At 44.3% G+C, this 21,114-nt stretch overlaps 1 protein-coding gene across 2 annotated transcripts; it reads right to left on the bottom strand.

Annotated features, from left to right (window-relative positions):
• Positions 1-293: 293 nt before the first annotated feature.
• Positions 294-21,069, bottom strand: EXOSC7 (exosome component 7). 2 transcript variants are annotated; one of them, XM_068152815.1, is made up of 9 exons: positions 20,963-21,069; positions 19,445-19,546; positions 18,711-18,805; positions 14,291-14,456; positions 9,279-9,349; positions 4,392-4,515; positions 3,244-3,399; positions 2,505-2,591; positions 294-323 (listed from the first exon to the last, which is right to left on the bottom strand). In XM_068152815.1, exons 1-9 carry the CDS (start codon positions 21,017-21,019, stop codon positions 309-311), a joined length of 873 nt encoding a protein of 290 aa, XP_068008916.1. In that variant the 5' UTR covers positions 21,020-21,069; the 3' UTR covers positions 294-308. The 2 variants fall into 2 exon arrangements, with proteins under 2 accessions (XP_068008916.1, XP_068008915.1); XM_068152814.1 differs by lacking the exon at positions 294-323 and having other exon boundaries at positions 2,456-2,591.
• Positions 21,070-21,114: the final 45 nt, after the last annotated feature.

The raw sequence follows: 21,114 nt of genomic DNA, 5'->3' as shown, positions 1-21,114 counted from the left end.
GGAGAGGGAATGCACAAATCTTCACCACCACAGAGGTGCCAGCTAGCACTGTGAGGCTTCTCCCTCCCCAGCTCTCATAACAATCAATTTAAAGTTGAAAGACTCTGGGGAGGGGACAAGCAGCATCTCAAATAAAGGAACTTGCAAACTGCTTGGAGACCCTTCAGCTGGAAGGCTGTGTAGAAATACACTGTTAGCACCATCTTACAAAACTCACCCTGGAAGGAACTGGGTGGCCTCCTGGTATCCAACCACAAATCTCTAATAGCCCAGGCAAGAGCTGCTCCTCTGCAGAGGATGGCTCTGGTTTAAGACTTGCAGACCTGCTGGAGATGGACCATGTTCTGAAACACTCAACAATACATGGCCAAACAAAAGCTGCCGGTGCCAAGTCTAAGGTACTGCAAAGGAGATTTTTCCCTTCTGTAGTTTCTCTCTACATTCTTAAAAGTAGTGTTGCTGGTAGGGAATCAGAATCATCACAGAATGGCTCAGGTTGGAAGGGACCTCAGAGATCATCTCCTCCAATGTTCCCACCATGGGCAAGGACACCTCTTAACCAGACTCAGCTGCTCAAGGCCTCATCCAACCTGGCCTTCAACACTCCCAGGAAGGAAGCAGCCACAACCTCCCTGGGCAGCCTATTCCAGAGTCTCACCACTCTCAGACTAAAGAACTTCATCAGATCCAGTCTAACCCTGCTCTCCCTCAGCCTCAGACCATTCCCCCATGTCCTGTTTTTCTCTCTGCAGCCTTCCTGTAGGATCCCTTCTGATATTGGAAAGCAACTCTCAGGTCCACCTTAGACTCCTCTCCAGGCTGAACACCCCCAGCTCCCTCAGCCTATCCTCATAGCAAAGGTGTTCCAGCCCTTGGACCATCTTTGTGGCCTCTGCTGGACTCACTCCCAACAGCTCTGTGTCCTTCTTATGCTGAGGACACCAGAACTGGAGGCAGGATTGGAGGTGTGGTCTCAGGAGAGCAGAATCAAGGGGCAAAATCCCCTCTCTTACCCTGCTGGCCACACTCCTGATGCAGCCTAGGATAGGATTTGCCTTCTGGGCAGATGTATCACAGCTACTGCAAAGCTAGATTCAGTGAGCCTTTGCCTTACACCAAACAACTCCAGTGAGTGGTTAAAGGTGATCTATAACTACTGGCACTCTCTGGCTGCATTACATGGTAGCACTCTCCTCACCTCCCTAATCAGTCATTACTTAAGGTGCTGAAAAAAATGCTACCTCTTCCAAACAAACATCTTGGGCAAGCTCTGCAGGACAATTTTCTCTTTCTTTCTTTAAGCTGCCTGCTCATTACAGCAGGGAATTGAGTAATTGTGTGAGTGAGCTCAAGCCCTTTTGGCTGAAGAGACCTGGGGACCTTAAGCACACACCACATATCTTAATGTGATCATGATTACTAGAGTGAGCCATGAGATGCTTTATCCTATATCCACAGCTTTCCTTCTGCAAAACCCTTCCCCTTCTGCCCACTGGACATGTTCCAGTCAGAAGAATGTTCTTAATTGGAGATGAGGGAATTAAATCAGGCAATGCAGAAAGCGCTGCTTGAGTAAGAGCTAAGCAATCCCTGCATTATTGTAGTAACTCTGCCACAACATTTGGTCAGAATGATCCTTCCAACACTTGAAGCTAAAATATCAGCTTCCAAACCAGCTTTTTCCTTTGGCTTCTTCCATCTGCTGCCTCTCCTATCCTGCCAAACAAACAGCTCTTACTCTTTGCTGGGTAAGGGAGGGAATTCACTGCTTTGGAGACCTGGTGACACAATCTGACTGCACCCCTTGTCTGCCACCTTCTTTCTTTCCCTTGCTGACAACCACTATGGCTTTTCCAGCTGAATTATCAAACACTCCTTTTCTTTTCTGCCATAGCCTAAGTCCCTTCTCCTCAGCCATACTAAGAGGTTTTGGCTAGCTCACTATAGCAGTGCTCTAGTGAGAAAAGAAACCATGAATTGGAAACCTGGGCCCATGTTGTATTTATAGTAAAATCCAACCACATTTTGCTGGCAAAAAAGTAAGATGATTTTTGATGGAAGACTTCTACCAAGAGCTGTTCTCAGCTGGCTGGTGAACAAAACAACATGTCAAGAGGCCCCAAACTTGGCAATCTCATCAATGCTCTAGAGCACAGCAGCTAGGCTGCAGAAGTGGAACCAGAATTAAATGGAATGAAAGCAGAATGCAGTGGAACATACAGCAGACACCCTGGAAACCAGTCTCATAACTTCCCAGGAAACTGCATCCATTGCTGCTGTTGTGCTTCCCAGCTGTGGACAGTGACCCACGTGGAAAGCATCTAAACCATTTTTATTCACACACAGCTGCAGCTTTCTTTGTGCTTAGGAAGATTCTAAAAGCCTCTCAGGCAGGATAAAGGTACTGGAATGAGAAAGGTTTTCTATATACAAACAGACCAGGTTGCACAAACAATTAAAAACAGTTTGGAACATTTAATACAATCTCAGCCTAGAAATCCAACCTTCTGCCTTGAGGTCCCCAAACTCTCTTCTTCATCCAGAATCTTCTGCAGGGCTATGTGCAGTGACTTGCCTACTCTCTTTCCTGTCTGTAATGCAAAGAAAGCAAAACAAAGCTGAAGCATTTGGAAGGCAACTTGTGCAGCACATCTCCTTGTGACAAATCCTCTCCCTTTAACAATTCTTCAGTGGGTGTGAACAACATCCAGCTACTTGTATTGTCATGGAGTAGGAGCAGGTTAGAAACCCAAAAAAGGAGCAAAGAAAAGCAACAGTGAAATGAGAGCAATAAAGTTATCACAAAACAAATGAGTGGTGCTAGAAGACAACACTCTGCATGAGCAACCCAAAGCACCATCTCTACTTCTGCAGGGACTTCACCATGGTAGTAATTTGGCTCTTTCAGCCTTTAAGGGAAAAAAAATGAGAGAGGGAGCATGTTCTTTAAAAAGATTGTCAGAGTTTATCATCTCAACCTTTAAAGCCTGAGAGCTGGGAAGTGACTGCCTGAAATGAATGTGAGTGCCACATGTTGCAGACATCTGAAAGTTTTAGGTAACATCCACCCATGTCAGAGGCTGTTTCAAAGGAACTGTCAGTGACCTCTAGCAAGTCCCCTGTGCACCTAACACAAGCACCAAACCTCTGCTCCCTAAGTCCTTACTGCAGCTTTTCATATAGCCAGGTTCCAGTCCATCAAGCATCACGCAGCTGTTTGAGCACCTGCACAAAACTCCTCACCTCCATCATTTCAAAAATGCTCTCAGGATCCAGGCTGCCCTTCCCCATTTTCTTCATAGAAGTCAGGGCACCTTTGCTGGTGACAGAAATCAGCAGGCTGGCCAGGGAACAGGCTTCTTCCTGAAGGGTGGCATCCACCACATGCCTATACCCAATCTGTAAGGTAGTGACAAAGTGATCATGGATTAGTTTGCTGCTGTCTGAGTTCTTCACTAGAAGTTAAAGTGCAGTGGTACCTCAGTTATCTACAGCCTCCTGTCATCCTGCTCCAAAGCAGCTCCATGGAGAAAGACCTTGGGAGTCCTAGCAGACAGCAGGTTCTCCATAGGACAGCAATGTGGCCTTGTGGCCAGGAAGACCAACAGCATCCTGGGATGCATTAAAAAAAGTGTGGCCAGCAGGTCTAGGAAGGTTCTCCTCCACCTCTACTGCACCCTGCTGAGACCACACCCAGAATACTGCACCAGTTTTGGACTCTCCAGTTCTACAGAGACAGAGAGACCAACAGAGAACTGTGAGGATGACTGGGGGCTTGAATGTCTCTGCTATGAAAAAAGACTGAGAGGGGATCTGATCAATATCTATAAATATCTGAGGGGTGAGTGTCAGGATGAAGGTGCCAGGCAAGCAACTAAGCAAATCACCAGCTCTTGCAATGGAAAATGGAGCACCCAGCAGATCAGCCATGTTAGCTGTGTGCTCTGTGTGGAAAAGGAACACAAACCCTTGTCTGAGAGGACAGTCTGTGCACCCATTAAATCTGGCCCCAGCAACAGGCACTCATTGTGCTCTTCCAGGCATGTCACACAACCTCTGCACCTCACAACAATGAACATTTGTTGCGCAGAATCCCCTCTCTTGCCCTGCTGGCCACACTCCTCTGGATACAGCTCAGCACACAGCTGCCTTCTGGGCTGCAGGAGGGCACTGCTGGCTCATGGGGAGCTTCTCAGCAACCAACACTCCCAAGTCTCTTTCTTCAGAGCTGCTCTCAACCCGCTCTGCACCCAGCCTGGGTTTGTGCCTGGGACTGGCCTGACCCAGAGGCAGGACCTTGCACTGTGACTTGCTGAACCTCATGAAGAGCATCAGGTGAAGCTAACAAATGGAAGTCTCTAGGCAGGATGTCAGGAATGTGGCAGGCTTACCTTGTTGAGGGTGACAATGCAGGGCACATTGTCCACACTGAGTCGCATGCAATCGTAAGGGTCGTCGGACAGCTCGATCTCTTTGGAGCCCTCTTCGTCCTCCAGAACACGCACTTTGGGGATCCTGTGGAAATAGGAGGTGCAAAAATCACTGCCAGGACAGGTAAGAAACACAGCTGTCACATAGTCTCAACTCCAGGATGCACCCCTTTCTCTCTTTACATGAGGCCCAATATTTAGGAAAAACAAATGACAGGATCACAGAATGGTTTGGGTTGGGAAGGACCTTAAAGATCATCCAGTTCAAACCTCCCTGCCACGGGCAAGGACACCTCCCACTAGACCATGTTGCTCAAGGCCTCCAATCCAGAACATTATCAAAGCATTAACAACTCACTCACTGAATGAGAAAGAAAGGATTGGGAGTAAGAAGATGTTTAGGCTAAGATCAGCACATTTACATCATTCTAATGGTTTTCACACTAATATATCCAGGGAGATTCTTCAGGCATTTGCACTAATCAGTTCTGAACAAGGACTTGAACATCTGCCTGGATGTCCAGGAGAGAAATTACCCAGACTGAATCCTTTCCTTCTGTGTCTTCCCACCTTGCTGACACCAATAACCTTGTGAGAATCACAGCAGTTGCATTGCTTGGCAGAGCTGTGACACAGGCAGCAAACACAAGCGGTGACAATGACACTAACTATTGGGAAAGAATGACACTAACCAGAGAGGCTACTGGCAAAGGGAAGATGAGATCAGCAAAATTGTCTCTTTTGAACAAGATGGGAAGATTGGCAAAATATTCTCATCCTTTAAGAAGCCAGAAGACTCCTGTTCTCAGGACAGACAACAGCACTGACCAGGGATGGAAAGGCAGGCAGAAACCCAAGAGATACCTTCTTCTCAACTGTGAATTGCAGACAGACTCCTGTCTGGCTTGTCATTCACAGCTGGGAATAAGGCACCTTACTCCCATCTACTGTATTTGATACCCATTTAATGGGAGCTTTACAAGATGATTCAAAGTAGTTTTCTTAGCATAATGAACAAAATAATTTGATACCATTTAGGAGATGTTATCTCAAACTGCCAGGAGTGTCAGCACCTCACACACCCTCACTTATATCCAGGTGCCCACCAGGACAGAGTGTTGACCAGAGAGACTTTGCTTTCTTGGCTAGTAAAACCTACACACAGCTCAACCACTTTACTCTCACTTCTACACACTTGCACTTGAAAACATCAACTATTCTAGGAGGTCCCTAGAAAGCTAACTTCAGTAAGCATGTGGAATGCAACCACGGCCTGCTGCTGCTGTGTTTCAGAACTAGACTCTGGAGGTTACATTCTTCTATGCATCCTGTTCCAAATCTCTTTTAAAAGAGAAAGAGATAGGGACTGGTGGAGTGAACTACCAACACAAAGTGATTCTTGTTCCCTGTAAAAGCATTTTAGTTCTTTGTGGCTGAAGAGTCTAGAGGTGAGTAATTCACAAGAACTCACCCTGCTTCAGTGAAAACAAGCTGGCCTGAACCATGCAACAACTAAACCTTTCAGTAAGCAGAACAACTGCAGTGTCCTTCTTCCTGAAATGAAACTCAAAGTGCTCTGGAAGTCACTGGAAGATGCAAAACCCATTTTCAAGTTAAAAAATTAAAAAGTGATGGAATAGAGTCCCAAGGTGACTAACTCTCAAGCTACACAGGACAATGGACAATGCTGGACAACAGACTAGACAAGAAGTGCATGTGCCAGAGCTGTGTTTAAAAAAGGGAAGATTTCAAGAAAATCTGTGAGATTAAGCAATTTTGAAGTTCATCCTAAAATAGCTATGAAACCAGAGCAGTGTTTGGGCTGCAAGAAAAAGCTGCCAGAATGAATACCTGCAAAATGCCTGCAGGCAGCTGATTTGGCCAAGAACAGAGAGGTACAAATGACAACTGCTGCAGAGGCAAAAGACAGCTGATGAGACACAGGCAGCAGAGCTGCACAAAAAGGGGCTATACACACCAAAGTTAGGTAGAGAGTGGAGCAAAAAATGCTGCCAGAAAACCAGAGCTTTCCTCTCTCAGCCTAAGAACCAGCTGGACATGCTGACATTGCAACTTTGAGTTTCCTATTCTGATTCCTGCAACTAATCAGGGCAGAAATCTGCCCAGCAGTACTTAGTCACCTAAGGAAGAATGCTCTCTTTTTTTCTGCATGCTGCAGACCCAGAGCTCACAAATTGATGCAAGCATCAGTTCTGCCTCTGCCATGCTGCCCAGCACAAAGAATCCACATCTACAAGGGTGCTGAGTTACAAACTCTGTAGCTTTATGTCTTGCCCAGCTCCTGTTGCCTTGGTTGCAAGCAGAGACATTCCACAGAATCCAGTTTAATGCTGAGTCCTGGCAGAGCAGCTACTTGGACATTCTGCAATATTTATTTCCATCATGGATAAATCCAGCCTTAAGCACCTTGGAGACACAGCTAAGGAGTTTGCTATCTGCTGTCATGTTGATATAGTTTTTGCAACACAGAGAACAATACCAAACTCTGAGGAGAAAACGTTACCCCTAAAGCAGTCCTGCTGTCATTGTTCCAGGCCTGAAGGAGAAGCTCTGAGTCAAGTCAGACACACAAAGGATCTAAATCCCACAGTCCTTGTGTAAAATTCCTTGTTACAGTTGTGGATTTATTTAGCCCTGAAGAAAAATGTGTCCACAGTTATTATAAAAATGGTTAGAGCCAGGTTTTGAGGTTGAAGCTGGCATTTTCATGCCCATTTGAATATCTAAAAATTTGTAGTTTCAAAGAAAAAAACAGCAGCTTGAGCAACCCTGCTCAGGCTGATGAAGGTCTCAAAACACTTGTAAGAAAACCCTGGTTGTAAACAGATTATGAAAGGCAAACAAGACTCAGAGAGAGGGACACATGCCAAGTGAAGTTCAGAACACTTAATCTGAAGTGATCTTCAAACTGACTTCTTGTCTGGCTTGGAAAGTAGTATGTATGGAAAGCAGGCAGCTGCCCTAAACAACCTCTTGTTGAGCCAGTGAAAACTGAGCAGGCAGCAAAGGAAAGGGAGAAAAAGAGTGAATGCAGACAGCAGGTTTTCACTCTGAATTTTACCTCAACTCTCTGAGCTTGGATGAGGTCAGACGTAGTTTGTGCATTCCCTGCTCAAGCCTATAGGCAGGGTTTTCATAGGCAAAAAGCATCAACAGGCTCTGCAGGATGTCATGTATTCTGATTTGATACCAGACCTCAAGAAGACTGTTGGTGCTTGCCTATTGATTAAAGACTGCATGAAGAATACATATTGATCAGCTGCCAGGAGAAAAAAAGCAAAGCAGCCTCCTTAGAACACTGACACTTTCCAGGCTGCCCACTTTCCCAAAGCAACAGATTTCTTCCTTTATTTAAATTACTTTTTCTCTCTTTGTTCAGAAGTAGGATTCTGGCTGAAATCAGAAAAGCAGCCCTAGTTATCTGGTAAATAAAGTATGTGCCCTGGATCTGCAAGCAATCCACACAGCAGCAGCTGTTTTAACTGCCTAACTTCTGCCTCCTGGCAGCTCCCACAGGCATTTCTTCCCTTCAGCCTACTGACAACTTCTTTGTGAGCACTTATGTTTGTGACACTGTTTCTTAATGCCACAAAAACAACCTGCTCTTAAAAGTTACTGCTGAGAAACTCATGAACATGGGAAATCTCTCAGCAATACGCAGGAGCCTTGGCTGGATTCTCCCCTCAGCCCCTTCTGAAGTGTTTATAACCAAACCACTGTACTGCCTGTCTTCACAAGCATGGTTTCCTCTTCTCCTTGCACATATTCTTCCAGCCCTAGAACTGTGCACTGATTCCCTAATGAACAAGCCAGAACTACACCACTGACTTCAGGCAATCTCTAATTTACAGCTGAAGAACAATTTCAGATCCACTTTTAAAATGTTTGTGCCTATAAGATTCTAACCTCTGCACCCATTCAGCTACTTCTGCTACAGAAGGTTTTTAGCAAAGCCATTTCTTTCTCAAGGGTGCTACAAAACTCTGTTTTCCCTTTCATCTATAGCCAAAGTAGATAAAAATGTCAGAAACAAAGATGTTGAATGTTACCATTAAAATATAGAGAGCACCTGCATCATTCATTCTACCAGGTCTTGTTCTTCCATTCTTTCACCTAAAACACATGGGGCACAGCTCTTCTAAAGGCATCATCTCCCTCCTCCAATCTCTTACCACCATTTTCCTCCCTTCCTTTTAAAAAGAATTCTAGACTAATGGTCCAGCAGAGAGAATATCAGAAGTGAGACATCAGGGCTATTTACAGTAGTCACAGAGGGCTTCTTATTCAGGAGCATCACATATCAGTCAATACTTACTTCAAACCCACAAAAAGCAACAGAAAGGCTTGCAACAAAACCACATGGCCAAGACAGTTTTTTTCTGGACCTGGCCATGGAACAGAAGTTGTTTTGTGAGCCTGACACAACATGACACTTGATTATCAGCAACTGAATCATTCGTCATTGGAATGGGCTGCCCAGGGAGGTGGTGGAGTCACCGTCCCTGGAGGGGTTCAAGAAGGGATTGGACATGGCACTTGGTGCTGTGGTCTAATCATGAGGTCTGTGGTGACAGCTTGGACTTGATGATCTTTGAGGTCTCTTCCAACCTTAGTGATACTGTGACACTGTGAATGAGAGCAACATTAGTTCTTGTTACCTACATGCAAACAACATCAGTTTGTGTTACCTGCACGCAGACAGACTGCAGTTGCTTGGGGTATTTCTTACTCAAATGCAGAAGCATTAAAAATGCTTAGTTGAGAAACTGCTGCTCTTCCCCCTCCCCTGCCACTTCCACTCACAGGAAATACCTGTGCTTGCTTTACCTTGTGTTAAAGAGAGCTGCCTTCACTGCGATCGAGATTGCATCAAAGAGGTTCCCACCGCACTCCAGTAACTGGGAGGACAAGAAAAGAATCTCTTTTAAAGAAAATCAGGCTGGTGCCTTCAAAGCAAGGCTTTATTTTACTTAAACCTAACTGTAAAGGCACAACATTAAGAACATGAACAGGTTTTTAAACCCCCAAATTTGTCCTTAAAGCCTATCTGAAAGGAACTAATAGCTAGAAAAGGAAGATTTCATCGAACTGTATTACACAGGCAAAATAGAAGAGTGCATGCACTTCATAATATAACTAGTGATAAAATTTAATTACAGGAGCTGGAATGAAACCACTGCTCTCCTTACTCTGCTTGTGCTAAGGCAACCAGAACACTTAAAAGCTCCCCATACTCATCCTTCAATCCATTCTCCACACTTGATTTCCAAGAGGAGCCTTTTTTTTAAAGGGCAGCTGGACAAACCCAACCAGCAGAATTGTGTTCAAAGAAGCAATGCAAACTGCCACCCAGAATATGGTGTAGAAAGCTAGGTACAGAAGGGATAGTTGTGAAGGCACATCATGATTTATTCTCTGTTCTTTCTGGAAAAGGAGTCTTCAGCAGGTTTCTCTTGTAACTGAAAAAGCTTTAAGGGAATCCCGATGTCAAAGTTCCTTGTTGACAACACTATTGTATGGATTAAAGTGTGTGAAGGAGTCTGGCTTCGCTTCTTCCCACTCATCAAACTCAGCAGAACAGTCAGATGGAAGAACACTGCACACTAGATAAAAAGGCAGAGCTCCTATAACCACTGATACTTTCTACTGGCTGACAGACAACTCAGAGGAGAATTTGGCCACAGTCTAGTGTCAGTTCTCTGACAAGCTCCACTCTGAGCTGCCAGTTCTGTGAAACACACACAAAGAGCCCCAGAAACATCTGAAACTGCTGCAGTGAGAACATATGGATGCTTCTCTGATACATCAATCTATGCTGTGCTAGGAGAGCAAAACAAGTTTTCAACACTGATTGCACTGACTGTTCCTCGAAATCTATTTAAGAAGGAGCTAAACTGCTGCGCTGGGAGCAAATCATAGATCAGGTATTCTGGAAAGGCAATTCCTTTTCATGAACATAGAATGAATTGTGTCAAAAGAAGGACAAAAACATGGGATAGAAAGCTAAATACAGAGGTGAACAGATTACTTCTTTGCAAAGAGCTGCTGGATACACAGAGGTTAACTTTCAGCCATGATTGGATTTTGCTGGGTCACACAAAAAGCCCCACAATGCCTCTGTGATTAAAACACACTGGTGGGATGTGTCTGTTGCAGGGCTCTTGTGCAGGCTGCTACTCTAAAGCTGATCTGTGTCACAGTGGTGCTAGGAACAGGTGCTGGTGTCACAGGCTAGGAACAGAGCCTAGAACAAGCAGGGCACAACACTTCCTCCACAAAGAAATGAACACTCTCTTCTCACCCAAAGCAACTTCTACTCACAGCCCATCCTTTTAAAATTATGTTCATTTTTCCTAAGGACAAAGCAAATCTGTGCAACTCTGACTTGTGGGAAGCAAAGGAGTCTTTGGAAAGGGCTGCTTTTAATTTCCTGATATGCAAATGAGTTATTTGGGCTGGGAACAAAAGAGAAAACATTGTAGACTTTGCCTTATTCAGAGAAGTTCTTCCTCCCCAAAGGTAGATTCCTGTTATTTCCAATCCAGAAAGAATAGAATCATAGAATCAGTAAGGTTGGAAAAGATCTCAGAGATCAAGTCCAACCTACTACCTAACAACACAAGGAAATGCTGAAGAATGCTCTGCAGTGAATTGCTACAGTTTCCACAGAGCCTAAAGCACCCCCCAACACACTGTAATTGGGTAGGGATTGCACACTCTGATTCTCCTTGCTCAGCACAGCAGCATGCTGGGGCAAATTATGTAGAGAAGGCTACTCAGATATCAAAAGCCCCTCAAAAAGGCTTAAAAGCTTTTCTCTGACACCAGGGATTTCTCCGTATGTTTGTATCTTTGCGCTGTGTATAGCTGAAGTGATTTTCTTTCTAATCTGACTGCACACAATTCCAGCACCTCCTGAGCACACTGACCAGCAGAAAACACTCAAGAGCTGTTTTCAGTTGCCCAGCTGCAGGACTATGCAAAATACAACACTTTCTGTTCTGAGGTTGCACATCTCAACTTCTGTTTGCTCACAGGAGCCAAGTATGGAGGCTTCAATCAAGGTGCAGGTGGCTACACCGCACAGAACAGCAATGAGGTGTTCCCAGGTTTGTAACATGCTTTCTGGGCTTTTGTCTTTTGGAATAAGAGATCTGAAAACAAGTCCCTTCCCACCTGACCACAAGGCTCCAGCAGTATTTTCAGGCTTATGACAGATTTAAGGCCTATTTTCCCTCCAACCAAACTATGCAACATAAAGACCAGTATGAACAATTTCCAGGAAGGAACACATCATCTGAAGGACTCTCAGTGAAAGCACTGTTCTTATACTTAGAATCTGCCTCCCTCAAATGAGAAATAATACAGCTTGTAACTTACACTAGCACAAGTGTCATACTTCCACTATGAAAACAGAATTCTATAGGAATGACTCTGCAAGAGCAGCTCCAGCAAAATCTGTAGGTATCAAGCACCTATATCAAGTATAAACTATCAAGTGATAGCCAAGTCCTCTGCTTAGAAAAAGAAATAGTACAAGTAGAATCACAGAATGGCTCAGGTTGGAAGGGACCTCAGAGATCATCTCCTCCAACCTCTCCACCAGGGGCAGGGACACCTCTCAACTAGACTCGGCTGCTCAAGGCCTCATCCAACCTGGCCTTCAACATCCCTAGGGAGGAGGCAGCCACAACCTCCCTGGGCAGCCTCTTCCAGAGTCTCACCACCCTCAGACTGAAGAACTTCTTCCTCAGATCCAGTCTAACCCCCCTCTCCCTCAGCTTCAAACCATTCCCCATTGTCCTGTCTCAAGAAAAATCCCTCTGCAGCCTTCCTGGAGGAGCCCTTCAGGTACTGGAAGGCAGCTCTAAGGTCCCTGGAGTCTTCTCTAAGCTGAACAACCCCAGCTCCCTCAGCCTGTCCTGAGGTGGAAGGAAAAAAACCCAAAGGGATGGGAAGAAAATAAGAGACCAATGTGAACAGCATCCTGTTGCAGCTACACCAGCAGCTCTTCAATGGCTCTCACACAAAATCCCTACAGAGCACCCCATTACAAAGACTCATCAAGTTTAGAGTCCCCACTACAAAGCTACAACAAATTCTTTATTGGCACTGTAAACAAAGCTGAATGTAAAATCCATCAGGTAACACAGGTCTGGGTGTTGATAATTCTGATACAGTAGTATCAAAACAAAGCTGTTTTTCCCTGTAGCTGTGGGGCAGCCAACACAGCTGTTCAGGAAGCAGCAGATCAAGACCAGTTACATCTCACACAAGAGCTCTATGGAGCAACTTCTGTCGCAGTCAGCTTTATGAATGATTTGGGGTTTTGCAGTGTTTATGCAGTGTTAAGCAGTACATAGCTTAAATAAGCAAAGCATTTAATCATCTGTACCTCTGCTTGCAATTACCTAGCCACAGAAGGCCCTAGTGTGATTTGTCAGAAAATGAACTGTGCCAAGCTGCAGTAAGGCAGTGGCTAGGGCTGGTAAAGCACTCAGCAGTGGTACCTATTTTGCTCATTCTGCATGCAGATGGAAGTCACATTATGTACCCTAATCAACTGCAATTAGGCTACTGCTACTGCTTTTTGAACAGCTAATGGACTCATTTTCACATTTATTCAGGTCTCAGTCTCAATGTTCCTGCTTCATTTAACAAAATTCTGTATTTAATTTATTTTTTGTTGCAATACAGCCTAACATTTTGCAAATCATTCCACAGGCTCTAATGGATTCCTGTGACTAAGATCCCTCAATGTATTTTCAGTTGGAAATTTGGCAAGTAGAAACTCAACTTTGGACCAATAAGAATTGGAGGTAAGGCTCAGGAAGTCTGGCTTGCAGACTTCTATTAAATTCCCACAAGGCAGTGTTTTAAATGCAGCATGGAGTGGAAACTGAGCTGCTGCATGAAAAAGTGCCTAGGCCAAACCTAAGTTTTGCCAGCAAAGCTTCTGTTTCACTTTACTGAATCAATGCTGCCAATAGTGCAAAGAGGGAGAACAGCCCTGTGAGGGCTAACATAGACACATGCTGACTTCCATCCATCACAATGATACACTTGCTGTTGTATCTAGCTTGGGAAAACATTCAGCCTTCTTCAGCAGCAATTTCCTTGTCAGTGTAAGATCACTAGCTTTTATCTGAGGCAGATTTGGACTATTCTGCGGTTTATTAGCTCTGCAGTGCAGAACCACCAAGAGTAGGAAGAGCGAGCTGGAAGGCTTGACCCAAGGGCTAGAGCAGCATCAAGAGCAGGAAGAGCAAGCTGGAGAAGATGATCCAAGGGATGCAATGAGGATAGCCTGAGGGAACTGGGATGTTCAGCTTAGAGAAGACTCCAGGGGGACCTTAGAGCTGCCTTCCAATACGTGAAGGGATCCTACAGGAAGGCTACAGAGGGACTTCTCATGAGGGTGCCTAGAGACAGGACAAGGGGCAAAGGTTTGAAGAGCAGGGTTAGACTGGAGCTTAGGAAGAAGTTCTTCAGTACAAGGGTGGTGACACTCTGGAACAGGCTGCCCAGGGAGGCTGTGGCTGCCTCCTCCCTGGGGGTGTTGAAGGCCATGTTGGATGAGGCCTTGAGCAGCTGAATTTAGTTGAGAGGTGTCCCTGCCCATGGTGGAGAGGCTAAAGGAGGTATCTCTGAGATCCCTTCCAATCTGAGCCATTCTTTGATTAACTGTTAGAAGCAGATTAGGAAGAAAATAGCCCTCTGTGCTGTGCAGCATTATACCACATTATGAGGTGTTTTCCTTTGAAAATACAGATGGCAACTCTGCCTCAGCAATATCTTGAAAAACCTCCCTGAGCCTTAGTTTTCATTTTCTCACTTACCAGCACATCAACATAGAGAACCCAGCAGTGCTCCCTGGGATTAATACAAAGGGATTTCAAGTCTACAGTGCTCTCGCTGCTGAATACTCTGTTGAGCGTATTTGCTATCTCTGAGCCAAGTTCTTCTCCTCCTCGGCCTTCAAATTCAGGAGTAGCATTTGCAGAACTAAAGGGAAAAAAAAAACCACAACAGAGCTTTCACTTATGGATCAAGCAATACCCAAAGAACTTTTCTCAAACATAAAGCATTAGAACTACCTATGGATTTGTTTGTACATGACTAAGCATCCTTTCTGTCAAGAAGTGCTTGCCATTTTGCACAGGGAAATGTCTCAAAGCAGATCATACACCTAGATTTTACTACAAGCTCTGAGACAAATTAAATTCCACAACTATATTTGGTTCCCACGTTACAGTATTAAAGGTGGTGAATTCTCTCAGGGATAAACCCTAACAGAATAGAATAGAATAGAATAGAATAGAATAGAATAGAATAGAATAGAATAGAATAGAATAGAATAGAATAGAATAGACCAGACCAGAACAGATTGGAAGAGACCTTCAAGATCATCGTATCCAACCCATCATCCAACACCACCTAATCAACTAAACCATGCAACCAAGCACCCTATCAAGTCTCCTCCTGAACACCTCCAGTGGTGACTCCACCACCTCCTTGGGCAGCCCATTCCAATGGGCAATCACTCTCTCTGTGTAAAACTTCCTCCTAACCTCCAGCCTAAACCTCCCTGGTGCAAAAATCTAAAAGAGAGAAATCTGTGCTAAATTCAGAATGGATAACAAGATAGCTTGGTAGAGTTGAAAGATAAGTAAGCAAGACAAGAGCATGGCTAAGAAGAGAAAGACGTGATGATGTGTCAAGTGGAATATACATTTTTTTAAGTGGAGTCTCTGCCTGACCTTAATAGGTCATTTTTGTACTGAGTGTATTCTCAACTCTCAAGCAGCTTATTATAGTATTGTGTCCAGTTCTGGGCCCCTCAGTTTAGGAAGGATGTTGAGTTGCTGGAAGGTGTCCAGAGAAGGGCAACAAAGTTGGTGAGGGGCTTGGAATACAAGTCCCATGAGGAGAGACTGCGGGAGCTGGGGTCGCTTAGCCTGAAGAAGAGGAGGCTCAGGGTAGACCTTATTGCACTCTACAACTACCTGAAGGGAGGTTGTAGCCAGGTGGGTGATGGTCTCTTCTCCCAGGCAACCAGCACCAGAACAAGAGGACACAGTCTCAAGCTGCACCAGGGGAGGTTTAGGCTGGAGATGAGGAAGAAGTTTTTCACAGAGAGACTGGCCATTGGAATGTGCTGTCCAAGGAGGTGGTAGAGTCACCATCACTGGAGGTGTTTAGGAAGAGACTTGATGGAGTGATTGGTGCCATGGTTTAGTTGATTAGATAGTGTTGGATGATAGGTTGGACTCAATGATCTCTAAGGTCTCTTCCAACATGCTTAATACTATTCTATTCTACTTACAGCAACTGCAGTTTATGGAGAGCAGCAACTAAAGAACACTTTTTTCCAGAAGGAATCTGACAGAAGCATATGACCTTTACTTCCTTGACTGTAGCACAACAAACTTTGTTTATGAGCAGTCACGCAAGTCCTTGGGTGCTGAGGTTTTGCACACAACTAAAACCAACATTCCAACAATAAGAGAAAACAAAAAGGCCTAAAAAGTAATATAATAAACAACCAACCAAAAAGAAAATCCACAGAAAACAAATAAACAAATAACCCACACCCCAAACAAATAAAAATCAACCAACCACCACCACCACCTCCAAATCACAATGAATTAGAGCAGGAATGGCCAGAGATGCATAGACAGCAGAATAGCTAACAAATATTCTGAACCCAGCCCCTGGTTTACAGAGGGGGCAAGAGCATTCTCAAGCTGTGGACTCAAGGCACACATTACAGAACCTGTTTTTAAAGGTCAGACACGCCCCAAATGAATTTCTCATTACAACACATAGGATAGGAGGGGGTTCACCAGAAGCACTTTCAGTATCATCAGAATCCATAATCACAAAGCCTTGTGTTCTCAGACATAAATGTACAGCAAAAACCAGGTCTTGGAATATAATCTCTTTACCTTAAAAAAAACCACAAACCAAACCAAGCAACTAAAGCTCCACATTATCTAGGTATGACTTAAACTACCAAGGGAGCTGTATCAATGAGACAGCGTGGAGCCTGCAAGCTTACACATAATTACCTGTGATTATTCTTACCTGTACAAATCACCTCACAGTCATTCCCCCAACTTGGTCTTTTGCAGAACTGATGGAAATTCAGAATGCCAGGAAGAGCTACTGGATTTTATAAAAGTTATTTGCTGCCTCTACAAACAGACAGCACTGTACATGCTTTAAAAAGAATAAAGGAACCTTTGCTTCCAGACTGCATTTAACACAGGAATAAGCACTGCAAGTGTGACACAGAATATTATTCATAGTTGTGCTCATATCAGACACCTGTTTTATAAGGCAGGACCATATCTAAGTAAAACTTAATTCTGGGAGCCTGCTAGATTAGGTCTGCAGGTTGGATTGAACAAGCACTTATCCATGGAAGCAGCTTTCATGCAAGTTAAGTAGATCTTTATGCTTGAAGCATTGTTACACAAGCATTAGGCTTCCTATAAGCTCTAAAGAATGACACAAACCTCAATCTATGGCTCATTACTATTTCAAACCACAAAGTTTCATCTATTCTTTCATTATAAATGGCTGCCTTCTTTGACCTGCAAGCAGGAAGAGCATAAGGCTCAGAATGTAACTGTGAGTTTCACTGCATCTTAATTCCATTATTGGTTGAACAATTCAGTTCCTCACAATCCAAGTGAAAATAAGAAGTGAGCAGGGTGCTGTTAAGTCACTGCATGGCAAATGGTGCCACCTAATGCTCACAGACTATTGCAGCACTTCACACTGACTAGAATGTCTGGCACACTAGTAAGAGAACATGCCAAACCCCACATCTTTTAGGGAGCACAGAAAGGACTTCAGTAGTGGCCAGATGGAGCACCAAATTTCTGCTCCTGACCATTTCAGTGTCACTTGCATAGCAATCAAGCTGGTTTGCCTCAGTAAAAAAAAAACAACAGCCAGGAAAAAAACCAAAACACCAGAAACCAAACAAAATAAAACAAACTAACAAGTCAGTACTAGAACAGCCCCTAAGTTCAAACATGAGCAAAACACCCAGCAGTCTTCCAACATCAATGGCCAGGGTGACTGCTTTCTCCAGTGCTGATGGGCAGTGAGGATATCACATAAGGCATGGACTTATTTGATCATAACTCATTTCTAGTATCACCTATCAGTGCCCTACAAACCATCCTTTCCAGAGACTCACATGAAAGTCTGTCTCAAAATGGGACTAAATGTACTCAGATTGTAGGTTAAGGACTCAGAGCACAATGAAGGGAAATGGAATTCTGGGGCAGGGAATACATGATCCAGCAAGTGATCATTTTCAGCAACACAAGAAGCTACCAAAGTTTCAGGGAATAAGCACTTTAAGAAAGCAAACACTGAAGTCTGAGATTTTATTTCATTATTAGTTCCAACAACATCAAAGCCAGACAGTACAGACAGAAAGCTCACCATCTGCTGGTGAGCAGTGGCAGCCTGGAAAAGATCAGAGTACTGCCAGCATTTCACTTCCCTTTACAGAGAACAAGCTGCCTCCCACCTCACATTTTGTCTCGTGGATCTTTCTGAAGGCTAGAAGTCACCTTTCCCTGGTGGCACAAGCATGTGAGAAGTGACTGCCCTTCTGGGAAGCATAGGCTTTTGGTCTGTGTTGTCACAGGAAGCAAGGATTACCTGCTTCTAGAACTGACAAGATCTCTCTTGAACAATATTGCTGCACATATCCATCCCATCCTCTTATGAAGAAGAGATAAACAATTAGAAAATACAACCTAATGTGAACAAGTTGAAGCTCTTCTAATGTCTATTTACATACAAAATAGTGTCCAGAACTGCAACATCCCCACAGACTGTTGATTTCCTTAAGGAAATGCCCCTGCTGCCAGGGGGGACATTATTCACACAGAACCCAGCAGAACAAAGCAGGTACTATTTAGGATATTTATAAAGCAGTCAAGCTCAGAGCTGCTCTAACAGCAGAGCCACAGTTGAGAAGATCATCTTCCTGTCTGATATTTCTTGTACAATAACCACAGACAAACCATTAATTCATTGGTGAGTCCTTCCCTCTACAAACCCTAAGTGTCCACAGTTAAATGATACATCATGATGTATAGAGGCAGTCTTGGACAAGGCTGCAGAATATGACAGAAACACAAATGTTAAGACAGATACAAACTGGTAAGATCTGATTAGTGAATTATTCCAAAAATTAGATCTAAGTTCCTTCTCTTCTAGCATACTAACCAGTCAACAAAGAATTCCAGGTAACCTTCATCTGGTTTCTCTAACTTGGGTGTTCCCATTTCAGCTTTTACACCCACCAAGATATCAGTGTGTCCCTGTGGAAAGAAAGACATATTGCACAACTGGAATTACAGTCACAGAACCACTCCTGGCATTTAAATGCCTACAGTAAGCTGATATTTCTACCTGTCAGTAATCTGCACTGAGCATTCTATCAGAGGGAACTTAAGCCAATGTTAGTTTAATCAAGAAAATGCTTTAGAAATATTAAGCCTAAGAAGATTCTTCAAATAATTATCATACATATTAGCTTCCTCTAGGTTAAAAAGACAGTTTTAATATCTGTGACTACCACTATCATTTTGGTTCTGGAAGCCATTATTTCTGCAGAATGTTTATATACTGCACAAGTAATTTATCTTCTTCATAGTCAACACATGCCAGGAGCTTTGCTTCACTATAAAGGAACAGAATTATTTTTATTCCATCCATTTTCAAGATGAAATGTTAGCTTAGTTCAGACAGAAAGCTGTCCAGCTACTTGACCATAACTCTAGCTCAAGCAGGTTAAGACAGCCTGAATGAATCCTGTCCTTATTTCCTCAAGCCATAGCTTTAGTCAGTGCTATACACACACACAAACCCATCCACAATTAGCCTCAGCTTAGCTTAAAACTAGTCATAAACCAGAAATTCTATCAGCACAGTACAAGATCCCTAAGAAATTTACCTACCAGCCTTACTCTCGCAGATCCACTTGTGTTTGACACAACATCTGTTTCTACTTCTGCACATCTGTAGTCTTCACAGCCACGACCATCCACACGAAGGTCCTCCTAAGTATGACAAGCAATATATTGTGCTTAAGGGAATCAGTAATGAAAAGTGGTGGTGAGGAAAGAAACAGTGATTTTAAAGTTTCCTTTTTTTATGTCAAAAACAGCATGTGAGAATATATAAAAGCAGCAGCTCCTAGTTCCACCTCTAACCTTCATCAAAGGGTACAGCAGCATGGACTGTACTTTTCCATTTGCCTTTCATTTAGCTGGAGCTTGCACCAAGCTCTCTGGAAGCAGGCATGAACTCCTGCACTAAGTCACTCCAATTCCAAAAGAAAGACTGCAAAAGAGTAACCATCTTGCCTTCAAAGGACACATGACTGAGCACAACACAGGTCTTTCCTGGGATACTCAAGTTCTGCACTTTTATCCATGCAATGAGGACCCAGCAGACAAATACAATACATAAGCCTCCCAAATGCTTTAATCTTACAGCTTGTCTCCATAAAAATAAGGGTTTGTGCACTAAAATACAGTTTCTGTACTTTGCAGAGAGCACTGTCCTTTCAACTTTGGCCGTTTCCCCCATACATCCTTCACTACTCCTCCTATGAAGAAAGGCTTGAGAGTTGGGGTTGTTCAGTCTGGAGGAGGGAAGCTCCAGAAAAAACTTACTGCAGCCTTCCACTACCTGAAGAGGCCTATAAGAAAGATGGGGACAGGCTTTTTAGCAAGGCCTGTTGTGACAGTACAAGGAGTGATGGCTCCAAGCTGAAAGAGGGGAGATTTAGACTAGAATTAAGAAAGAAGTCTTTTACAGTGAATGTGATGAAACACTGGCCCAGGTTGCCCAGAGAGGTGGTAGATGCCCCATCCCTGGAAACATTCCAGGTCAAGTTGGATGGAGCTCTGAAAAAACTGATCTAGTTGAAGATTTCCCTGCTTACTGCATGCAGGGTTGGACTGGATGATCTGTAAAGGCCCCTTCCAACCCAAATTATTCTGTGATCCCATGCCTCCTTGGTCTACTTACTGTTTCTTAGCTTAGTGACTGCTTAGTGACAGCAAAATCTTGAGAAAGAGCAAGGGAAAGAAAGAGGACGACAAGAATTGGGGGAAAAAACCAACCCCCACCCCCCAAACAAAACAGAAAACAAAACCCCACATCCACTTGCTGCTCTCAGCCTGTTCGCTGTTCTCAGTGTACTTGGGTATCACTACCCCCAAGATTTGCCGCCCAGACACCAGGTAACGGAAGGCTCCCTCCCTTCTCCCCAAGGCCACATCAGAAATCGTTACTGCCCCACACTTGTTGGCGAGACAGGAATGGGCCCTACCCCTCACAGGCTCATAGCACAACGCTACCACAGGCACAGCCGGGCCGAGCTGGCCCGGACGCCTTCCCACTCCCCGGGACGAAGGCTGCGGCCTCCACGCCACTCGTCGCGGGCAAGTAGGACCTGCCACCGCTACCTGGACGCCATGCACGATGTAAACCTTCTCCGCCTCGCTCAGCACCACGGACGCCATAGCCACAGGAAGGCACCGCGCTTCCCGCGCTCTTCCGCTTCCGGCGCCCGCGCGCCGCCGCCTCCGAGGAGGGGGGCGAAGCCGCGCGTGCCCGC

Source organism: Melanerpes formicivorus, unplaced genomic scaffold (genome assembly GCF_026170545.1).
Source record: "Melanerpes formicivorus ecotype bairdi unplaced genomic scaffold, bMelFor1.0.p_v2 SCAF_24, whole genome shotgun sequence".
Taxonomy (NCBI): domain Eukaryota; kingdom Metazoa; phylum Chordata; class Aves; order Piciformes; family Picidae; genus Melanerpes; species Melanerpes formicivorus.
This window is presented reverse-complemented; position numbering and strand designations above follow the sequence as displayed.

Bases quoted from the DNA above. Each gene is read 5' to 3' on its own strand.
- EXOSC7 (XM_068152814.1), bottom strand. From the start codon at position 21,019: ATGGCGTCCGTGGTGCTGAGCGAGGCGGAGAAGGTTTACATCGTGCAT. The intron at 14,457-18,710 runs GTTAGTATGCTA...TTTTCCCTTTAG, and splicing joins CTGGAATTCTTTGTTGACTG to TTCTGCAAATGCTACTCCTG. The intron at 3,400-4,391 runs GTAAGCCTGCCA...ACTACCTTACAG, and splicing joins GCATTGTCACCCTCAACAAG to ATTGGGTATAGGCATGTGGT.